The following is a 14,408-nucleotide window of genomic DNA, read 5'->3' as shown; positions in this document are numbered from 1 at the left end:
CAACCACCAGGCGCCCCATTTCCCTGCATCTGGCCTTGGGCAGCAGGAGAGAGAGAGAGACAGACAGAGACAAGACAAAGCGAACAAGATTTCAAATAGCCTGGTATTGTGTGATGAGACGCCGACAGAGAAGGAGAGAATAAAATGAATGTACTGTGGGAGAGACAGAGGCATGTGGGAGCTGCAGGATAGGCCTCCGGCTGGTTGAGGGGAAACAGGCCCAGTGTGCATCCAGCCACCACTCTATCCTCTTACATAATGTCTCAAGTTCAATATAGCCCCGCTCGGCTATTTAAAGCACGCCAGTCTAGGCCCACTGACAAAAAGGTGATATACTTAGTAGCCACAGCACAGCATGAAAGCCTCAGCTAGGGCTATATTGGTCACAGACAAGCCCCGGGGTGTGGATTTTGGTAATGTTGCAGTTATTTTTAGCTCAGCTGATGATCTGGGGGTATTTACATGAGGTGCAAAACTCACATACACACACATACACACACATCCCATCACTGCATAGATGCCTCACTTCTCTATGTGGCACCAGGCAGCCAGCTTAGTAGAATTAGCAAAATGATTAACTTTGGCAATCGCTGTACATGTGCCTCCCAAAGCACTTGTTTTATGAGGCTGGCTGATTAACAAGAAAGCTAGTTGTGATATAACAAAAGATCAAAAACTTTCATGGCCATCACGCAATTCTTCCAGCACAGGATATCCATAGTTTGTCACTTTGACATGTTGTAAACAGGACTTTTTAAACAGTAGCTCCATGCATTAGTGGTTAATAACTAACTTTTTTTCAGCATGTTAGTCAGAGTCTCTGCTAAACAGAAACTAGCTCGACTAAAATGTCAAATTTAGACACTGAGATACAATGTATGAGTGGGTAGTTACTAACATGAAGTTGCTGTGCTTGAAAATATAATGACCTTTTATTTATTCAGTGTTTGTCAGATGAGTTGAAAATATGAGTAATAAAGACAGGAAAAGAATAGAATGAACAGCACAATTAACAATGGTAAAAGCTTAAAAAGTGGCTACAATCAAAGTTGCACTTGTTCTTTGATATAGCTGCTAATCCAGAGGTCTTTGTAAGGTCAATAGGAGTATACTCTACAGTCTAATATTGCTGCGCTTTTGTTCCGTCTGCATTTATTTTCTAGCTCATCTAAAAAGCTCTCTTACCCATCCCTGCAAAATTAATAGCCTAATGGCATACTGCTGAATTGGCTGGATTGGCGGGGGGGGGGGGTTTAGCTTGGCGAGGGCTAACTATGATCCGGTGTAACTACGCCACGCACGATTAGGTGTAATCTCCAGGCACAGGCAACACAGCTGTTGCATTTAGCCTCCGACAAGATAGCGGGGGACCTTGTGGCACTCGCAGTAGTCCTGGCACCCTGGTCTGGCCTGGCCCCGTCTGCTCTGTGTTACAGCCAGAGAGAAAAAAGCTGCGTTAGCTTTAGGATCAGCCAGTGCGCCATGGAGCCGAGCCGCCAGACAGCCGCCGACCTCTTAGGGTGCAAGAGGGAGGAGAAGGGTGAGGGTGAGGGTGTTCGGACCAGCCAGTCAGCAAGCGCCTGTCACATTAATCTGAGGTGTGGAAGGGGGGGGGGGGGGGGGCGCTGATAGCACTGACGGGTGCTGGTATCAGGCCTGCTCATGCTCGTCCTAATCCCAGATTAAGAGGCCCCACCACCACCACCACCCCTCGCTGTCCCTTCCGCACTCTCTCTCTCTCGCACGCTCTCTCTCTCTTTCTCTCTCTCTCTTTCTAACACTTTTACAAAGCCTCTCTGTCGTTTCTCTCTCACTGTCTCCGTCTCAAGCTATCTAACCCAGTAACACTTTTACAGGCACCCCCACCCCCTTCACCCATCCCAACACCACCACCATCCCCCCACCCCACCCTTCCCCTTTTTTCGTCTCTATATCTCCCTCGATACCTCCCTCCCTCCCTCATGTAACAGTGCCCAGTGCTGGATTACTAAGCTCTGAGGCTGCTGAAGCAAAGGGGGTTTGAGGCAGGCTTCGACCACAATGGTGAGGTAGGGCAGAAACGGATCACATTCAACTCGAGAGTCATTTCTTTTTTCTGCTTTTGGATAAACCCCACACTTCTTTAAACTCCTCTTCCGCCCCTTAAAAACAACGCTTTTTCTTTTAGTCCTGCCGCCGTTTGAAGGGTAACAGGTGAATTTAGGTGATGGGGCCGCGCAGAAGAGAGAGTGTGTGCAGCATTTCTTCTGGCTTTGTGCGTTTTATGAGTGTGTGGCGTTTCAGGATGTTTGGTAACAAAGGGACTACAAGTGCGCTGTAGTTGTTAAGAGTGTGTGTGTGTGTGTCTGTGCCAAGACACTTAGGAGATGGCGCCCCCCCCCCCCCCCCCCCCCCCCCCCCACACACACACACACACACACACACACACACCCCTCCTGCCTTTAGCTGTCTGTAAATCTGGCAAAGGTGAACACGTGTAGTTTCTGCTGCTGCTGCTGTGTGTTTGAAGCATTGGGTCCCAGCACTCCAGGTTCCTGCTTCCATCCCGTCTCCATTGTTTTGATGATTTGACAAGCGACAGCAGCGATGTGATGAAGGATTAGATATGGATTAACGACATAAGGCATTTTTGTCCCACTGTTATTATTTTTCCGTATGAATCTGTGTAGGATTAAAAACAATACCACGAGTAATCTGTCCACCAGCTGACACCCAGGACTTGTCACTAGCTCCTCAGTGTAGTAACCTCAATGGTAGTGGCCAGTTTCAGTTAGTATTAGAAGGAAAGAGCTGTCATAGTCAAACAAAAGATGGAATAAGCATGAGTTTACAACAATAAACTGTCATATAAAAAGAGCTGGTTGTTGAAACACAACACTATATTGCCAATTTCCAAACACTGCAGGCTGACATTGAAGGTCTGGTTAGATTCATACTCGTCGTTGCTTATTCTTTGTAGATATATCAACTGGGCTGATATAACAGGCGATATTACCTTATTGCAGAAATATCAGTATCTGCACATCATAACACGAAACAGAAACTACCCGAAACCAATTTAAGGGATTTTTATCAAAAATGTGTATATAATGTAATGTACATTCGCCAGATACATATCGCTATCACATTTAAAAAAAACTCAAATACTGATGTAGTATTGGCTTCTAAAACCAACCTTGTTCTTACTTCAGACCGTTTCTGATTTTAAATCATACTTTTGCCAGTTTTAGCTGCCAGCAAAGCTTCTTGTGTTTAGACAACCTTTGACATTTAAGAGCTCTGTCTTCTTCTCTAAAATGAAAGAGAGGAAAAACATGCTCCATAAAGTGAGGTACAGAAAGAAGTGTTATTATGCAAGCTGCACCAACACCCAAGATAGTATATCAACTCAACATCCAGCCCTACGTATAGCTGGTATGATACACTGTATATGAACATGGATATGTTATTGAAGTGTATTAATTATCAAGATATAATAAGAATACTGTCACTGCATTTGTTTTCTAATTACTGTTTTCACTTTCCTATAGATGCTATGACCTACAGGTGTATATGCTGTAAAATACATAGTGAACAAAATACTCTGCTACTAGGCCTCATGCATCTAGTAACACCTATGGATTCACTGTGAGTGTTATGGATAATACATTTAACACTCTCGCTCACACCCTTTGAATCATTCAGTCTACAAATGGTTCATGTCCCAAACCTCCCTACCAGACTTCTAGCAGTTATTTCCAGTGTCACAGTGAGGGCCTTGTTTCACCCTCCACTCCGCTCTTACATGTATTTATGACTAATCCCCTTGTAATCGGTTATTTATCATTTGTAAAGTTCCTCCTATAATCTGCTCTCCTGGCTCGTGGAATGAGAGAAAGTGCAGCAGATCGGTTTCCCCCCCACCCCTCTGACCCCCCCGGTGAGGATAAGGGGGTCAAGTGCAGTCTGGGTCAGATGTCTGGTATGGTGCGGTCTGTCTGTGAAGCTCCGGTCCAGTCCGGGGTGTTGGTGTCAGTCTCACTTTCATCAGCCAAGACTTTGCGGTCACTCGGACTGAACCGAAGCAGGTATTGGAATTGTGTTGAATATTTGGATGCTCACGTGACCGAGGGGTTAACATTCAACAAACAGGATCCTCGATGACCACAATGGAGAGGTGTAGTGCCCCTGTGTTGGTGTGATTCTCTCGCTCCTTTCACTCTTCTCGTGTTTCCTCTCTGTCACAGTCAGAATAGGTCAGGCCGCTTTGTGACCGACAAGCCGTCAGTGTCACTTTGATTCTTCTGTTGAATGCAAAAAGGTGACAGTTGCTTCATCTCCAAAAAACACAGCACAGATTTCTGACATTTACAAGTTTCCATTCAGTTCTAGCAAATGTCACTCTCACTTCATTTGATCTGAGCTGTTCAGTCGTTCTGGCAAACATAGACACTAACAGATGACGATAAGAATGTTGGATATCCTTGTTACACAGTGGTTATATTTACGTGTTTGCAGTCGTGCAGACTATTGAGGAAATGAATCAAAAACATTGTGTCACATTAACATGAGCTGAAATTCAGACCTCTTCACCAGCAGCAGTGACCACGACAGTGTTCTGGTGTGTATTAGCCGCTCTGAGGTGACACAAGATCTGCTGAGCTGACACATGAGTCTTATTTTTATCTTACTGTCATGGGTTTGTGTCATACAGTGTGCAAAAACAGAAACGCCTAAATGCTCATCCACTGTTAAAGCTCTCAGATATTATCTTCTCAGCATGAGCTTTATGAAGGCGCTTTTGTGCCGCCCGCCCGCCTGCTCTCCGCTGGGTTATAATAATCAATAATAAGCCTTTGTGATGCGTCGGGGGATGGTGGCGAAAGGCTACAATTTAGGATGTGAAAGGCATGATTTCCATGACTCATTCGCTCTATGTGTCGGTGTCAAAAAATAAAGTCTGTTTTCCCATTCTTGTTGAATCATTGACATTTACAAGCATTCTTCTTCCCAGAGTCAAGGCCTGTAACTAAAAGAGTGTTTTGGTATTTGGATGATCTGGCGACTCATTTTTTCAACAGTTATTTTCTTATTTCCAAATTCTTAATATAAAAAAGAACAATGAATATAAAATTCTGCCTGTTGGATGGTAAATGCTTGCAAATGTGCAGGTAGCGAGGAGAAAGTGCATTTTCCTCTAAAAGTAATAATCTATATATTTTTATAATATAACTCAATGTCTGTGAATGAATAGATATTGTAAAATAGTGTTTTAATGCCATTCTAACCATGTCTGTAAAAAATTGTTATATGTATGCAAGCAGCTGCATTGCATCATGTTAAATAACAAGATGTTTACAAAATGACCAAAGTCTTTCATGGAAAAAAAACATTAGTGATGATACAACAATGTAAGAGGATCTGGTAGAGCCAGATTTGTCAACACGTGTTCAGCTCTGTAGTCGAGCTTTGTCATCACTCGTTTCCAAGAAGCCCCAATTCTTACCAGCTTGTGTAGATCCATAGAGTTTTCTTTAAAATTTGGTGTTGATTGATTGATTGAATTTAACAGTCCTGTCCAAATTGACATATTTGTGTTTCCAATTTGTGTATTTTTTTCCCCCCAACTGGTCACTGCAGTTCTAAATGTTTTTCTGATTAATAGTTGGATACATGGTAATGCATAGAATCTTTCTAGATAAGAAATGTGCAGGAGTAGCCAACGAAACTCATATTGGCTTGTCGGGTGGCCTCCTATTGTGAGACATACAACATCAAAATTTAACGAAATACAGACAAATGCATACTAAGGCTAAATAAAAACATAAAAAACTAAGGTGTTACAAGTTTAACAAGAAAGGTGACAATTTACAGATGCATGGAATATGATGAGTGAGAGTGGTTAAGATGTTGTATTACTTAATTGGTCCAGAATGAAGAGCGTGGTTCATTTCTTAAATTATTTTAGTGGAATTACTAATGTGGTAATCTGGTAAACGGTTCCAACAGAGAGGAACATTTGTAAAAAGTTGTCCTGGAAAAGTTGGGGTGGAGATTATTGGCTGACCTTGTGTTGTAATTATGGATTTGGAAGTTGAAGTGAAACATGAAATAGAAAATCTGTTTATCAAAGCGATAAAATGTGCAAACTCATGTCCCCGAACCATTACACATCATTTGTGTCAATACTGATATACACAAAACTTACTGCATACTGTATGTGTGCATTTTCCCGTGCGTTTCATCACACCCTCCTTCCTCGACACACAAATGGGGCCCTGGATGGCTAATGGCGCGTTGGATTAGCCAGCAATGGCACACAGTAGTTAGGAAGGTTTAACCCAATGATCCCTGCTTAAACATGAGCTCTAAATCCACACAGCTGACATACAGCCATTCACTGCTGTATCTAATCGCTGCTTCCCGGAGATTAATATAGTTTATTACTCATCAAACAAATTTACTCAACTCGCCGAGTTGCCACTGCGTAGGTGTGCTCGATTTACATTTGTCGACTGTTTGTGAATATTGAACAGTCGGTGTGGTTTGGATAAGTGGCAGCGTCAAACACTCCAGTGAGAGCAGCACAACCCAGAAAAATCGGTCAACATACCTGAGAAGTAGATGGGATAAATATTTGCCTGCAGTGTTTCGCAACAGAGGAAGTAATGTGTAATCATTAAGCTTTGGCTTTGCAGTACTGTAAACCTGAGTGTTCCTCCTTTCAAACCGGCACTGGACAAACGGGACATACAGTGTTTGTACATATTCGTTCTCATTGGCTGATTCATCAGTTAATAAAATACATAAAAAGAAGTAGAACAAAGATATAAAACCATCTTTGAATGAAAGCACTCATCTATAGTTGACCTTCTAATTTGAGTTGCTGCACATTTAAACATATCGTCTGATCAGCATTACTCATTTTATTTACTGATGCAATTCTACTTAAAAGTTTCACCAGAAACAACAGATAGACGTGACAATTAGCTAATTAATACAGGCCTGTTTCTGATGTGAGGTAAGATGTGTGAGATATAACGCATAAAAAAAGAATGGCTTGTAATTCACCGTGAAATGATTGCATATTAAAAAGCCTAATAAGATAATGATTAACACTATTGTAGTTCAAAAGCAAAAGATAAGACATATTGTTCTTAAGCACAGACTACTGATACTGCTGATACTGCTGATCTGCAATCAGTTTCTGTCTTAAATAAGAGGTAACTCTATTCATTCAGAGACTGGATCCATTAATAGACCTTACATTAATGATTCCTTACAGTCAGTGCACACTCCTTTATGACCATCAGGCAGCTAATGTAGACAACCATTAAAGATCTGCATACTCTGTCGAAACCTGAATCACGACTAACTTGCAAAAGTCTTAATTAAACCTGCCATAAGCACGCGGTATCGGAGTAAATTTCCCTAAATGACCTAAAACCGGCAAAATGTTCCTTCTCAGTTTCTGTGTGAATCAAATCCAGAGTTCAGAGCCAATCATAAGACATTGACGCTATGATTTCTCTTAGTCATCAAAGTTGTTAGTTGGTAATTTATACAACCCATCTTAAAGAAAAGAGCTTCCTCCTTTAAAAGTCACTGGAGTAGCTAATTAGGCTGCTTAGGGTGAGTCATTCTTCTGGGGATGGAGTTTCTCAGGATGGTGTTTATCCAGCAGTCTCACAAAATCCAACAGCTTGAGGCCCGTGAACACTGGAACAACCAGCCTAGTTCAATTTCTGCTCTTAGAAATGAGGATGAGATTTATAAAGAGGGCTCAAAATCCTGTACTTTACCCAATATGAATGTGATCATCCTCAAGTTAAAGCTAAAAGTGTGTATATAGGCACTATCCGTACATTGAGGGATTGCATAGTTCTGTCTTATTTTTTATGTGGTAGTAAGTCTTGTTATCAGTTTATTTCCCTCTACGATAAAGGGAGGAATATTTAATGCATACTGTATGAAATATGTCATAACACTCCTACAGGTCTATACATAAATAGCACTCTGATAGTAGAGATGAATGGTTATAGCTCAGGCGCTGCAGGCCCTCATAGTCAGCTAGACCGCTACACTGATGTTGTGACAATTTGTGAGTCTTAATGCGAGATTATATCTGACTGTAAACTGGCATTAAATAATAAACGATATAGGGCTTTGATCTGTCGTGTCGTAGCCTGTTTTGTCAAAGAGTGTTTTAAACAGGCCTCTCTTTTGTTCCCCCGTCTTTCAGGTGGTTCCACCCCAACATCACCGGAATCGAGGCAGAGCAGCTCCTGTTGACCCGGGGCGTCCACGGCAGTTTCTTGGCCCGGCCCAGCAAGAGCAACCCAGGGGATTTCACCCTCTCTGTCAGGTAAATCCTCACCTCTGTTCCCTGTGTTGTTGTTTTTTTTTTTCTCCTTTTTTTTTTTTGCCTCACTATTCTCACTGGTTCAAAGTTCAGCCCTGAGAACAAACAAAGCCTCAATGCTGTCGTGCTGGGAGGCCGGGAGGGTGATTAGAGAAGCAAGTGGTTCCCTCTGTGCAGTTAAATAATCATTGTGATGTTTATGTTCAATCCACAGTGATTTAAAGCGAGTCCAACTGTGTAATGCTGACTCCTCGGACAACCAAAAGTTACATACAAACAAAACTAAGGAGTGCAGAAGTCAGAACCTCAATACTCTTCATTGACTATGGGTTTAGTCGGTGTTCGGTCTGAGAGTGAAAAGTGACTGTGTTGGTTTCACTGAAGGGAAGGGAAGGGAAGTTCAGCGGGGAAGGCCATAAATCCTCCGCAATTCCTACCAACGGGTCAGCAAGTGATGCAACATTTTGTCATTGTGAATAGACGGCATTTAAACAGAAGTTGTTTTGTGCGAGTGATTCTAGGAACATGTTAGATAACAGATGTGGAATGTGCGATTTGGTAACATTGTGACACGAACTGGGTTGAAAATCCTAATTTGGGCAGCCGAGTGGAGCTGAGGTTATTCGAACAAGCACAGCAGAGTGTGATGCCCTTTGAAACGCTCTGTCATTCATGCCCTTAAACCTATTTCTGTTAATCTCTTTAATGGAGAACCCTGGTGTTCTGCAGAGTACGTGCATTTTCTGGGAAGCAGACCTACGCGCAGTACATGGCGTGGTGATAACAGAGAGTAGGAAACAAACGGAGATAGAAGAAGAGAGAGTTTGAAGAGTGGCCCTTCCTTGGCAACGGAAGCTTTTAAGCGATACATCACTTGGCCGAGCGCCTAGAAGAAAGGCCAAACACATTTTGTGACTGTAGCTGTGGTGGCATAAGCAGGCAGAGGGTGTGTGTGTGTGGGCTCTGTGTGTGCGTGTGTGTGTGTGTGTGTGTGTGTGTGTGTGTGTGTGTGTGTGTGTGTGTGTGTGTGTGTTTATGAGAGAGAGATAGTAACAGAAACAGAGACAGAAAGAGGAAAAGGAAACAGGGGAGTTAGAAAAGCAATAGCTCTGAAATAATGTTAAGAGTGAAGGACCTGTTAAGGCTTTGACCTTTACAGCCTGTGGTTTGTGTGTGTGTGTGGTACAGTGTTATAAATCACACACACCACAGGAAGGTTGGTGGGTGAAGTGTAGCCAGAGTCTGTGGTCTTGACAGACTTAAACACAAACAAACATACACACACACACAGACACACACACCGAGGTCAAGTGGTCAGCGTACACTGCTTCACCACCTGCCAGAGAAGGTAGGTCACTTTCAGCTAGGAGGAATAAGGAGCGAAAGCAGAGTTCATATTAAAGTAACACTATTCAATTTATTTTGAAAGAAGAAATAAAACAATCTTCTTTTTACAGATGAAAAGTTGAACTTGTTGGCAGTAAAACACACCGTAGTTCCATTTAATAACCTCAGAGGTTTGGCTGAGCCTAACTTGTCTGTCTGTTATGACCAGTAGTTTATTGTGGCTTATGTTAACCAACCTCAGATAAATATTGTGTGCTATGTCAGTTTGTCAACTTTAGGATTCTTTACTACTTCTGCTCCTGTTAAACTCTGCTTTATCATTTACCACCTCAGGTCCTTTTTTTTTTTTTTACCACTAACAAGTGATTTGTACTGTTTGATATACTAAAAAGATAAATAAGATAAGAGAAACTAAATACATACTGGTATATTATCATATCACAGACATCCAAATGGGACTTTTATTATAAACATTGTTGTGGGGGTCCTCTACTAAACAAAGTGTCAAGTATTTGAGAGAAACATCAGGTAATGTTAAAGAATTTAATTTAATTTTGTTAAATGAAAGTTTGTCCATAACAAAACATTACAGTGTTTTTTTCTGTATATATATATTAACCTAATTTCTCCTGGCTTATGGCGATAAGTTCATGACCTAGAGGTGGCCATACATAAATATTTTAGAACAAAAAGTTATCTTTGCTATTTGATTAAACAGCCCCATATACACCTATGCTCCACCTTTATAAAATAAAGAAACAAACAAAAAAACAACCTTCAATCTGAAAACATTAAAAAAGTGACAGATTATTATTGTTATTATTAAGCATGTGGAGTTCTTCTGAGCACTTTATATATTTATTGTACTTATTGTTATTTATTGTCCTGCTATTGATTTGCGGTTGCGTCTCCCTGTGTGGTTGACCACTGTATTATTACTGTACTCGGGTGTGTGTTGTTTTTATGTGTCTATTTCTGTTTTGCTGCAAAACAAATTGCCCCTTGGGGACATAAATAAATTAAAGTTGAAGTTGAAGTTGAAGATGGCTAACATGGTATAGCTGTAAATACTGTAATACACGTACACTATGTCCTGCCAAAATATTAACACTCCCTACAGTTCCAGTGCAACTGCATTAGTGGGGATAAAAAGATATTAGTAATACCATTTTTACAGAAGGCTTAATTTGCCACTGCTTGGCTTGTTAATGATTCCACAGCGCCAGATAAAGTCTTTAAAATGTACAAAATATTGGAATATGCTCAAGATAATTACTTAATTATTCTATATCCACAGAAGGTATTCTTGGCAGGCATATCCTGCTACTCACTCTGCATTTCCCATCACACACATACATGCACACATACACACATGCATATAGTGTCTTATCAGAGTGGAGGAAAGGCTAATTAGCCAGTCATTAGCCAGGTTTCATCTTGCCAAGGCCATTATGAGTGGGACAGTCACCGTGACTGTTCACATTGTAACGGACGCTGAGGGAGTCTGTTGTCTCTCTCTCTCTGTGTGTCTTATCTTTCTTTCCCTGCCTCTGCTCCTCTTATCTCCACCACCTCTTTTCTTCTCTGGCCCAGGAGGTGAACAGAAGGGGGGGGGGGGGGGAGTCGCACAGCACTGCTGCTGAAAAGCGTCTGAAGGCTGAAGTCTGAGACACTAATGAGAGCTTTTTGAAGGTTTTGAAAATGTAATCAATTCAGAGTTTCATGAAACTCAAAGAGGGGAAAAAAGAGAAAGTTTGAAGCAGAAAAAGTTTGTCCATAATTTACATCCAAGCCCAACTCCGTAAGGAGAGCAGCCTGGTCAAGTTTTCTCCATCATTTTTCATGCTCTTTATAAACTCTAAACACCCCGAGGAGGAATTTTAAGGGCAATCTTAAGAAGAGAATTTTGCAGGGTAAATTACCACAGAGAGCAAATGGACTTTATCCTGTCCTCTGTATTATATAATGCTAGCCTGGGTTTACTAAGATACGTTTCCACTGCAGCCAGGCTGTTTATAACATTACACAGTTGATTCATAGATTGTTTCACCACCATCATGAGGATGTGAAGTCAGTCTATGAATGTTGTCTGTGTTTGTAGAGGCAAAATATTTTAACTACATCCAGTTGGCATTGAAAGTTATTTATTATATTCCTACAAGTCTTCTATACAAACATGTTGCAACAATTGCTTATTTCCTGTGTTTGGTGTGAATGTTGCATTTTGATCTCTGACCTACCACATCCTGAAACGGGTACGCAATTGTTCATGTCGTAAAACAAGAGACAGGTGTCCATATGAGCAATGGAAGAGGTTTTCCTCACTGTAATCATTCCTCCTGTTCATACTGACTGTTAAAGTTCTCCTTCAAATGTGCTGTCAATCAGAGTGATGGAGGACACAATCCACAGTGTTTCCACACAATCCTTTAGTGCAGAAATGCATTTTAAAGTTGATCTGAGAGCTGATCTTATATATTATTTAGCTGGATACTGGACCAAACAATAAGTGCATTCAGTCCAATAAGAACTGCTCGCCTGGCATATACACCAAAAAAAGTTTCTAGCTTCTGGTTTTAAATCCTTGACAGTCTCACAGAGACCACCTGCATTTCTGTCTGTTTCTGCTGCTTTAAACGAAGCATAATCTGGGCATGCAGCTGTTTAAATCATACAAATATCCCACTGTGTATGTGTTTTGAATTTATTAACCATATCAATGAATCAGTAAATACAAACACTGAGCTGACATTCAAAGCATTTTGCTTCAGTAGGTTTCTGCTGTCAGTCAGCCTGGTGAAGGCAGTTTGTCCGGCCGCTGTCCTCTCAGCTGTGTATTTGTTTTGTCCACTGTTATCTTTAGTTAGTTAGTAGAAAAGTTAGTCTGGAGAAAAATGAGACAATCCTAGTGCAAATTGATGAAGAATAATTAATATTTTAGGCTCATTCATCAGCTTCTGACCTCTGAGATCCAGCTGTTACTTATGGATTTTGATAACACTGAGGGAATAACACCAAAGTCATACTCTTTAAAACTCTACAAATACTGGCTATAAAGAAACATTTAATTAGTGATTGTACCTTATATAGGCAACAACAGTTGTTATATGACTTTATGCCACCAGTGGTAGCAGATCATGTTTATTGTTCAAATATTTCCAAACTGCACAAAACGTTACCATTATTTGGCTGTTCATCCCTGTGATATCTGTTGCTAGTCATCCATTGTAGGATATTTTATACTGCTTATGAATGAATAAGATGACTGAACAATTTTTTGGCTGTCTGAATTTGCAGACACCTGTTCTCTCAAATTGCCAAACCATAGGAGGTAAGTCTAGTGCCGCTGAAGAAGTACAGGGCACTCAAAGTTCAAAAAGGAGTCTGCTTTAGATGATGCGTTTGATGTACTGCGCTCTTCTATAAGAACAAGCTCTTGAGACGTCTTGACATCTGAAATTTGATGCCGGATTTAAACATGCCTCCTTTAGGATTTGGGTTAAAAAACCAGTGTAGCAGCCTGTCGAGACGCAAAAGGGGAATTAAAAAGGAGGCCAAAACTTTATAAACCTCAATTTTGATAAGTGGACTGGATTTAGTAAAAGGGATTTCTCAGTTGCGTCAGGGTGTATTGAGTGAAAATATTGTTTTGAATCGCTCCAGGGCAAAGTAAGCAATAATTTATACATTCTGGGCTCTGCACATGCATATTTATGTGTATTTCTCAGCAATATATTTCCCAGTTGTCCATGTTTGTGTGCTTCACCTTATCAGTATATTAGTTTGTTTAGTCGAACAGAACTAAATAATGTTCATTACTAAAACTCCTTATTTTGCAGATTTTAACGCTCTGACTAGAATATTGAGGAATTTTTTAAACACATAATCCTGCACATCGATGCAATCTGCTTGCTGCTCCAGCTGTTAAGCCACAGCAGAACGACGATGCTGTGTTCAGATAGAGAAGAGCTGTGAAGGTACATGTGACATTATGTGCGTTTGTGCTTCTGCTTGAGTGTTCCTATCAATGCAAACTAGTCTGTAGGTTAATCAAGGACGAATTTACCGCGCTTATATCTGCTGCATTTGTTTTTTTCCAGTAAAGCAGGATATCATCACACCATCAAGATAAACACAAGACGCTGCGCTTGTTCTCAAGATACTGAATGTATATTCTGGGCTTCCGCTCGCCTGTTGGCCTTATTTACAGTTTGTTTGGTGTACTTAAAATAATTAAAGTTTGCATTTTTTGCCTTTGGATTTTTTTTATTTTTTTTTTAATATTCTGGTTTTATGGGATTATCATTGATAAAACAGCAGTATAGCACTGATTAATCCGGCTTGTTCTTATCAGTAGATCCAACTAATTGTTAGCAGAATTTCAGAATGACAAAGCGGTCTTATTCCAGTCATGCTATTTTTAGGCAGATAAGCAGGCAGCTGAATACTTACAATAATTATGCAGGATGCTGGTGAGAACATACACCCTGATTTGAAAATACAGAACTTTGGTAAGTAAAGAGGAACAACGTTGTACTTCTCATTGACAAACAAAATAAATGACCTGGTATAGAAGTGTGCGCACGTGATCAGCAGTATGCAGGAGTTTTTCAGGTTGTTTTTTTTTACAGTCGAGAGTTTTTTTATCCTGAACTCTTACATTTTTTCATAATTATTATGTTTGCATCCTCAACCAATAAATCTCCCACTTAGATTACTT

The 14,408-nt window shown here is 40.7% G+C and overlaps 1 protein-coding gene across 3 annotated transcripts in view; it reads left to right on the top strand.

Moving 5' to 3' along the window:
- The window catches only part of ptpn11b (protein tyrosine phosphatase non-receptor type 11b), a 50,288-nt gene that overhangs the window by 6,020 nt on the left and 29,860 nt on the right, over positions 1 to 14,408 (top strand). For all 3 annotated transcript variants that reach the window (XM_062426781.1, XM_062426782.1, XM_062426780.1), the window contains exon 2: positions 8,222 to 8,344. In XM_062426781.1, coding sequence (XP_062282765.1) covers positions 8,222 to 8,344 — 123 coding nt within the window. The remainder of the gene's footprint in view (positions 1 to 8,221; positions 8,345 to 14,408) is intronic.

The sequence above is a fragment of the Scomber scombrus genome, chromosome 10, assembly GCF_963691925.1.
Source record: "Scomber scombrus chromosome 10, fScoSco1.1, whole genome shotgun sequence".
NCBI lineage: Eukaryota > Metazoa > Chordata > Actinopteri > Scombriformes > Scombridae > Scomber > Scomber scombrus.
Note: the sequence above shows the minus strand (reverse complement) of the source record. Positions and strands in the feature narration are given on the sequence as shown.